The sequence below is a fragment of the Scophthalmus maximus genome, chromosome 2, assembly GCF_022379125.1.
Source record: "Scophthalmus maximus strain ysfricsl-2021 chromosome 2, ASM2237912v1, whole genome shotgun sequence".
Taxonomy (NCBI): Eukaryota; Metazoa; Chordata; class Actinopteri; order Pleuronectiformes; family Scophthalmidae; genus Scophthalmus; species Scophthalmus maximus.
In genome coordinates, this window is record NC_061516.1 from 12108371 (window position 1) to 12117500 (window position 9130).

A 9130-nucleotide genomic window follows, 5' to 3' on the forward strand; every position below is an offset into this window, starting at 1 on the left:
CCATTCCAGCTGGCTGGCTGAGAAATGACAAAGCCTGCTTGAACATGTGCACTCGCTGTTGGCTTTCTTGTCCGTAGGGGAAGAATATTTAAATGAAACTACATCAATTAGAGGGATTTGCACTGACATATATGCTTATTTGCCATTTGGGCATGATTGAACAAAGACTTCCACCCAGGGGGAAGGCAGATTTCCAAATGACCTGACTTCAGTCTGAGCTTGGTTCGGTGGTGTTGTATGAATTGCCACAACTCTTAATGTGGATACATCTGCAGGGCGTTAATGAGGGAGTGATGTTTTGGATCCAAGTGTCAAAGTCAAACAAACTTAAAGAGAAAAAGCAGGATAGTGTCTGACACTACATTATAAAGCAATGTGCAGATTTTTTTTCATGTTAATAGAATATAGTGCAGTAAACCTCTTCTCAAGCCGCACAGTCCATCTGGATTTATCTGCAGACACCTGCGACCCCTCAACCCCCCCACCCTCTTTTACATTGTATATAATATTTATTAACACTTATTAACACTTGTCCATTATTTGCTGGTTCTATTTGATAGCTAATCATTATGGGTACTGCTAAAACTGCAGTACCCATAATGCTGGGGCATCCAAACTTTTGATGATGTCATATTTGTATATAGAAGAACAATGACTTATCCCTTAGCCGTTCCTGTCTGCAGCATGCCAGTGATTGTATATACAACCTTCGCTGGAAAACTTGAGAGCCTGTGAAATCTGTGATTTCTAAATGGATTTGAGGAGGTTTATTTGCAACGGACGTATAATGATAGCCTAAAAATGATTTGCCCTATACATTAAATCATCTGGAGAAATATCTAGTGATTAGTTTGGTGAATACATATTCAGAATAACATTAAACATTTTGCTGCTTGGACCTCTACAGAACAGCACATTTACTTTAGATTTCTGTACATCACCATTCTAAAATAAAATATGTACACTGAATTAAATCATACCAACAGCATTTTACAAAGGTGTAAGGAGATTTATGAGTGTACGGAAACTTGTAATTCATGATTTTAATGTATCCCAGTTATCTGCATCCTTGAACGGGCACAATGAGCAGACTGATTCATCTAACGTGGACTGTTGCTTACCTCCCAGCCCGGGACGTAGCCTGTTGTCATATCCATCCAACAGCCTGTCTAGGATTCGGGTGAAAATAGTGATATTGTCTTTACTATCATCAGGCAACGGCTCTCTGTGTCCAACTACTGCCCTGTAGGAAGAAATGGAGAGAGGAAGATGGATTCAAAAGCTAGAAATACATGATACATTACTACATTAGTGAAGCACTGAGATCAACATACCTTCACTTTACAGTGGTTAATCCAAACAATCTATATTCTCACAGTAAATGTACAATTTAATGTGTTTTACATACTGTGTACCAGCTTTTAGAATAAGTGAATGATGAGAGGATGAATACTTTTACATTTTTAACCAAGGGGAATATAATTTTGAATTTAAAATATGAATATAATAAATAATCTTAATCTGTATAAAACTATTCAATTTGATTCATTGTTGTAGTTTCTAATAAGGAATTAGGTTGGATTTCTCCTGTTGGTTTAATATTTCTCTTGCAGTGAAAATCTGATTTCAGTGATCAGCTCAAATCCATACTTGGATAATAACTGTCTGGTTGTGTTTGTGGAGTTATATTTCTCTTAACAGGCTGGAACCACAATATTTTAACAAAACACTCTGTGGCGTTTGCCAGAGAATTCATCATAAGCTATCAGCAACTGGTTATTCATTTGCATGGCCCACAATCCCCGCAGAACAATATTGTGGGGATATGAAAAAGCCACTATACTGTAGGTGGAACACTGATGAGTTAATGAGCATCATCTTTGATTAAACTAGAATCCCCATGGGGAGCTGCCCTCTAATATCCAAGTAACCCCCATCAACAACCCCTCCTCCGCGTGCATGCACTATCACAGATGCAGCGTTGCACTGGTCGGCAAGGCGCTTTGAGAAATGTGGGGCTTGTATGGTAACCTGAATTTTTCCTTAAATCACAGGGAAGCCTGCGCTGCCCACAGCAACTACTCGAACGGCTTCATTTGTCTTCTAATGACAACTCAACACAAAAAGTCAATGTGAGCTACACCACCCCATCCATTAAAACACCAGGTGAAGGTCACCTCCAATATATGCAGTGTGGGCACATTGTGATTTTGAGACATTTGGGAAAATGATTTCAGCCTCGCTAAGTGGCTATTATGTGGGCATATGTGAGCTATGAATAAATATCAATTAAGCATCAGGGTTCCCTCCTGTACCAGAGATCACTTCCCCCTACACTGTAATGGTTCCAATGGTTAACAGTATAATACGTCGCCGGCGCATTACAATTTATGAAAGAATAAAACAAAAAAAGGGGAGAAATTTATGAATTGATCAATGAAAATTCAATGGCTGTGGTCGAAAAGTAAAAAAACCCAAATCCCTTTATAACCACTGTTCTTTGACACTGATGGAAAACATCATCAGGTCAAGGAAAGATGTGAAGGAAAATCCTAAAGGAGTTATGAAAAGTGAACTACTGTGAGAACATAAACTGTTTTATTTTCCTGCAAAAGCCGTTCAGTGTACTCAGATTTAGTAATTGGATAGACGGATAGAGCGATAGATGTACTTCACTGATCCCAAACTCAGAAATTCCGGTGTTACAGCTGCAGGTGTCAGGCGCACAACACACTTTACATAATACAAATATAATTGCTGTTCTGTTGAGCAGTTTCCATTGTGCGCCACTGTGACAATGGATTCCAGTTCACATGCATATGAGGGCTTTACAGGAATGACGTGAATTACTGTAATTTTTACCTAACCTCACTTTGACTATTTGCTCTTCTGAGCGGAGTAGAGCTGTGAGATATCAACATCTTCTTGTTGCTGCATTCAAATGGTGAAAAACCGTGTCTATTGTGAAGAGGCCACAGGAAATGCCAGATCATTAATCAAAAATGCAGATCAGTTGGATGAGTGATACGTGTAATGTTGAACTACAATTACCTGTTACCAAGGTGACCATGGGTGTTGCAAAAAAACAACCAGGAGGAAACCTTGTGGATTACAATGTTAAGAGGAACATGCTAATGATAAGCCAGATGATGTCACACACTTGAGGCTCGGTGCAGTCCACTGAGTCTGAGCCTTTTACTACTCGGCTAACGATTCGCTCACGACCTTATTGAATGGGGTTAAATATATTCTGCTAGTTAAAAAGGGAAAGTCGCTGTATAATTAAGCTCTGCCAAAAATAAAGAATAGAATATGTTGAATATTTGAAAGAAATGTGTAAAATTCAACCAGTCATATTTTCTCAAAAAGTGGCAGGCGTGCATGGTTGACGCAGCTCAGAAACACCGAGAACACAGAAAAGCTTTGGAAATGGCTGGGACTTGTTTAACTGCGATACGTAATATCTCACTTAACATGAATCATATATCAAACAAAAGAGGCCTCTGTGCTTGCACCGGTGGAAATTCAAAATTTAATGAGAAACCTTTAGTCCCTGAGAAACACACTAAACTTTATCTTTATATCCACTTTAGAAAAACAAAGTACTTGTGTCCTGTTTTCCTTCTGCGTGTTTCCCTAAAAGCACTCGTACACACACACACACACACACACACACACACACACACACACACACACACACACACACACACACACACACACACACACACCAAAAAAAACCTCTTCCAGGATCAGCCGGCTGTTTAGTTTCACTGATCAGGTCAAAGCAATGGGACATGTGCTTTTTAAACATGATTTTTTTTTACACATAGGTTGTATAATAATGCCAGCCTATTAGTTTGTATTTGCCTCCTTCATTAGTCAGTGTCTCAATACAAGCATATAAATGCCTAAAAAGAGAAATAAAGACATTAATTAGGGGTTCTTTTTTTGCTGTAATGACAAAACAAAATGTCTGCTGCAAAAAAGGTCTTTTAGTTTGTGTTGTGTCACAATTGCTATTTTGATAGCAGAAGTGCGTTCACACTGAAGAGTACGACAATATGATCTGCAGTATGACTATCTCAGTGGTGCACTCAATACAATACAATAAGTTCAAGTTGTGCGGGACATTTCTCAGTAGCCATCCTGGCCCATGGAGGAAAGGGGAGGGACCATGGTCGTTGTATGGCGGCAGACGACGGAGGGGCACATTCGAGAAAGTCAATGTTCATTTTCAAGCAGAGTGAGTCAAGTAGCCGGCAGATATTCTGGCAGGCAACAATCGTGGCGAAATGTTGCGACCATCATTCACGGTGAACGACTGTGTTCAATTTGACGCAACCCTATTGGGAATGAGAACACACTGTAACAGAAACTGACAAGTCTGACATTTTCCGAAATGTACCAAAAATTCACAGCTCGTGCGTCAATATTTGTGACAAGAAAATTCCCAGCTGCATCCAACACCGTCTCCGACTCAGTGGAGCAGCGGGACGTGCACGGTGTTCACCTCAGGCTGGTTGGCAGTTAAATGTTATTTGATCAGTTACTTGTAATTCAATTGAGGTGTGAATGTTTTTTAGGTCAAATACTGTAATCTGAATGATGCTCATGCATCATGTATGCTGATGAGTCCATTTGAGGTTTCTCATTACATAAAAGGTTTTAAGTTTGGGTTTGAAAGGTACCCTGTTTGTAGCGGAATCGCTTGCAGTGTTAAGCAGGGGCTCATTAAACACATTTAACATTGTGGTGAGATTTGATTTAATTAGTTGGGACAAACAGAAATATTAAGTCACTGATTATATGTCCTGGAGCATATGGACAATTAAACAGCTTTATACTGTGTGAGCAAACAGACTTTGAACTTTCCTGGAAGTGCAGTGTCTCTAAAGAAGAGACAGTCCACATTAAGATCAAGTAGACCCTGGGAAAAAAAAAATCTTTAATTGGCTATGTTCTGTTGAAATCATCTCTTTAATTAAGTATTGCTTCGTCCTATTTCTTACTGGATTTGCAGTGGTATTCAGTTGAAATTCAAGCGTAAGGTGCTTTTTCCTTTTTCTTCTCTCAAAGAGGACAGATTGAAAAATACTATGCTCAAATATGCAGCATTGATTAGTTTGCAATTAATTGTGAAAGTCAATACCTCCGCTTTTCATGCTTTTTTTTCACTGTTGTCCACTTTGACTGTGACAGTAGTTATCGATGTTCACAGATGCTCCCCGTATCGCCTGCGACCGGTGGCGTGAGAGGGAGGGAAGTGTGGTGAAAGACTTTGTGAGCTTGGTGGGAACAACCGTGTGTGGGCCGAACACAGCCGAGTTAGTGGAACGGGCAAGAACCGAGTGAGTGGGCTGGCCCCGATCCAAGGTTAGCGCACCGAAGCAGCCTGACAGGTGAGGGATTACAGGCTTGGCCGGGGAAGAGATGTAGCGGCGGTCTCTCAGGGCACACCGGGTGCCTGCTGCCAGCCAGGGGGCGTGGAGCGAGTGGCTAATCTGCAGGGAAGTGAGCAGTAATGAGAGCTGCCGGGGTGGCAGCACGAGATGAAGGTGCTTCATAGGCTGACAGAGTGATGGCGAAGGGACCTGAGTGGGGAGGAGTAATTGTCCCAAGTTACAGTTCAAGCGTGCTGTTGTGTGCAAATGTTTCAGTCGGTGACTGATTTGACTCGTGAGGTCAGTCACGTCATCCTACAGCTGCTGGATGTTGAATATTTGAAGCAGTTTGAAAACTATTTTTGTAAATCCTCTCTGTACACGTGTCAGCGCATGCATTTCATTATGGACTGAAGAAAAGAGCTCTGAGCAGGCATCAGAGAGGCCCGAATTAAGAGCTGAGTTAAAATAGAAAGAAAAAAAAAAGTCTACTTACAGTCGACGAAAAGGTCCCCTGAGATGTTATTATTCATTTCTATTAAAAAGGGTGGCATATTAGACAGATCTGGCTTTGTGAATATAAACTCATGAGCTCATACATTTTTCTTTGACAGAAATGAGAAAGGTCCGATTGTCGAAATGTTTGTGACCACTTTATTTGGTTGTACGTTTAAGTGACACCTATGAGTCCAGCACGAGGTCACAACTGATAATGATGATTTGAAATTCCTCAGCTCCCTCGTGCATTCGGATGAGGCCAGTCCAACAACAAAACAGAAGTTGCCAATGTTTGAGCGCTCTGGCACGAAAATGCAGGGTTGTCTGGCGAAAAAATACTTGGACCTATGAGACAACTGGACACGAGTCAAACACATGCAAGCATCCAGTCCTGGTGGACTATTTTTGTATATCTTTAGTCTCTAGTTCTGCTCCATCCACCTCAAGTCTGACAGTGTTGCAAGAGTGCCGCGCTAAATGGGTGAAGTGCTTTTCATGTCAGTAACACGGAGAGGCGGATATTGTCGAATTCTGATAAAAGAATGTAAGAGAGGAAACGAAACAAACAGCCTCTTTGTCTCTGTCACTGTCATCCCTTCAAGCATTTATCTATAAAAAAAAAAAAGGTGAGCACCTCAGAAATATGCCTCAACGTCTTCATCCATCCACCCCGTCTCTCTCTCTCTGCACGTGTGCGCGCCCCCCTCTGGAGTGACGGGGGGGGGGGGGGGGGGGATGACTGATAAGACTCCTGATATCCATCTGCGGCTAAAGTGCCCGGACGCACTCAGTGAATTATCTTGTTGCCGATTGCTGAGGGGGAGGGCAGCACAAGAATCAAATGGAGGGGATTAGTGAGCTTTGTGGGAAAAAAATATATTGTACGCTGAGGATTTTTCTCGACTGCAGTTACGGGGGCACCACTTTATTTATTATATACATTATGTGTCAACAAATATTTAATTCCATCTCCCTGTCAACTAAATCCTTCAATGGGCAGGAAAGGCATGGGGTAGGAGGATGTCTAATTACCACATTCTTTATTAATAAATGGTAAATTCCAAACCTGAATTCATGCATGAGTTAACCTTCACAACATCACTAATCTTCCCTGCCAGATCCTCCCATTCACATTGTCTCCTTGTCTACCAACAAAATACTAATAATGTTACGCAGCAGCACATTATGCAGCATATTGTATGTTACCAATGGACGCCTTGTATCTTCCCAAACCTTTAAAATATATGATTTTCCTTGGGTTGCTTCCTCCTGTGTTCCACTTGCCTGTTCTGTGCAGATAATATGTACAGGAGAGAAGCTGAATGGGGGAATCTTATAGCAGCTAACATAAAGTAGCTTAGACTGACTCCGGGGAAAACTGCCTAATCTGCAGTCGCTCATCTAGGACTAAATTTATCAAGTTACTTCTTTTATGTACTTTACAAAAATAAATTGAGATGAGTTGCCCTAAAATCATTTTTGTTTGTTTGTTTTTTTAAGAATTTGTGGACTGTGAAACAAATATATCTTCACGACAGAAGATTTAGATATCGCAAAAAACAAAACAGTGATATTAAGCCATTATTTGCAATCTAGCTATAAGGATTGGTCGGCCCGCGCCTCTGTCCAGACTGAAATTTCTCTACAACTATTCGATGCATTGGCATTAAATGTTGTGCACACGTTCATGGTGCCCAGAAGATGAATCCTATTGATCATATTGATCCCATAACTATGTGGTGGCCTTCTTTTGTTCTGACAACAACTATCTGTAGCTCTACAATGCCCTTCCATCCATAAATGCATATTTTCCCAGTAACTTCCTCCAGCTTCTCCTGTGAGATCCCAAGGTACTTCCCCACCAGCTGGGCTGGTTGTTATGGGTCCGCCCCCTTCCAAGGCTCTTTCCCCAGTTGGCTGTGCCTGAACAATTGTCAAGACAGGCACACTGGGGACATTTTTAGAAAAATGCCTGAACCAACTCCACTGGACACAGTTTGTAATGTGTATTTGCACTGTGTCAAGTTAGCCCATGTGTCCACTGGGAACTTCCCTACAGAGCGCTGACTTTTACCCACTGTATTGACTTGAGAGCAAACTTCAAAATTTCAGTTATTGCAGCGATTCGCATCAGCTCTCTAGCTCTGAGCAGAGCACTGTTAAATTTAGGGTTGAAAAGGTTTTCAATAGTAGTTTGATGGTAATGACAGCCACGGCCGTCACTTTCTCCCCAGCATCTGTTTGACGCAACCAGTAAAAGCAAAATTTGGGGCCTCCATGGCCCATTGATCACCCTTGGAAAACAAAAGTTGGAGACTTTGTGTTTAACAAGCACAATCTGTTCAGACGGTGGAAACAAGAGTAGGAAGATAAAATCAATTGGAAAATGTTAATTTCCAGCTGGTACTACCAACAAATCCTCCAACACTGCTGTTCTATACCCGGCACTTGATTGTCCTCAGAAAAACAATGATGCCTTAGTGGAAGTTGACTCGATGATCGCTCGTAGCACTGCTGTCTCAGCTCGCCACGGAAGTTTTGTTTTGGTGAAGTTACGGAAATGTCAGTTATAGTGTGTGTATACGGAATTTCTCAGAAATGTTTTTCAGACACCTTTCTGATAAGTGAGATACATCTATTCAAACGTTGAGCTGTTTGTTAACTATCCAGTATCATTTATTCCTGTCTTTACTTCAACAACTAAGAACTCCTCTTTTCATTCAATACACGCTCACCCTGCCTACTGCTCACACACAGTCTAAATTCCCCTATCTATTACTGTGAAGGCCTCTGCTTTACTTGATCTTGGATTTTAAAAAAAATCCGTCTCTCTTGTTGTCCTTGATCTTAAACTAGCTTTAATTCAGTGCCATGACCACCAAGGTCATAGGGAGGGCAGAGTAATGTCTGTCAGTGTCTCTTCAGGCTGCAAACAGATACCTCATCTGTCATCTTAAAGGGTTAAAGGTTCACACAAAATGAAAATCTAGCAAAATGTTTTGGGTTTAAAAAAAAAATAGTGTCAGTGAGGTTTTTGTTTTGCATTTGAAACAATAATTTCAAATGTGAGCATATTTTAAAATGCAGATCTGGCTCAATGATAATCGCAACTCCAAAGTGTTACTGCAGCTAATTCTTAAGAAATCATTGAATGTTTCATTTTAAGTAACACGTCAATTTAAAAAACAAAACAACTTGACAGTGATATAAGGACTTATGAAGAAAATAACCAGACATTGAGACATTTGTAA

General features: G+C 40.8%; 1 protein-coding gene across 4 annotated transcripts in view; it reads right to left on the bottom strand.

Moving 5' to 3' along the window:
* gabra3 (gamma-aminobutyric acid type A receptor subunit alpha3) overlaps window positions 1-9130 on the bottom strand; it is a 79542-nt gene that overhangs the window by 35441 nt on the left and 34971 nt on the right. For all 4 annotated transcript variants that reach the window (XM_035626803.2, XM_035626804.2, XM_035626805.2 and 1 more), the window contains exon 3: window positions 1122-1243. In XM_035626803.2, the coding sequence (XP_035482696.1) occupies window positions 1122-1243 (122 nt within the window). The remainder of the gene's footprint in view (window positions 1-1121; window positions 1244-9130) is intronic.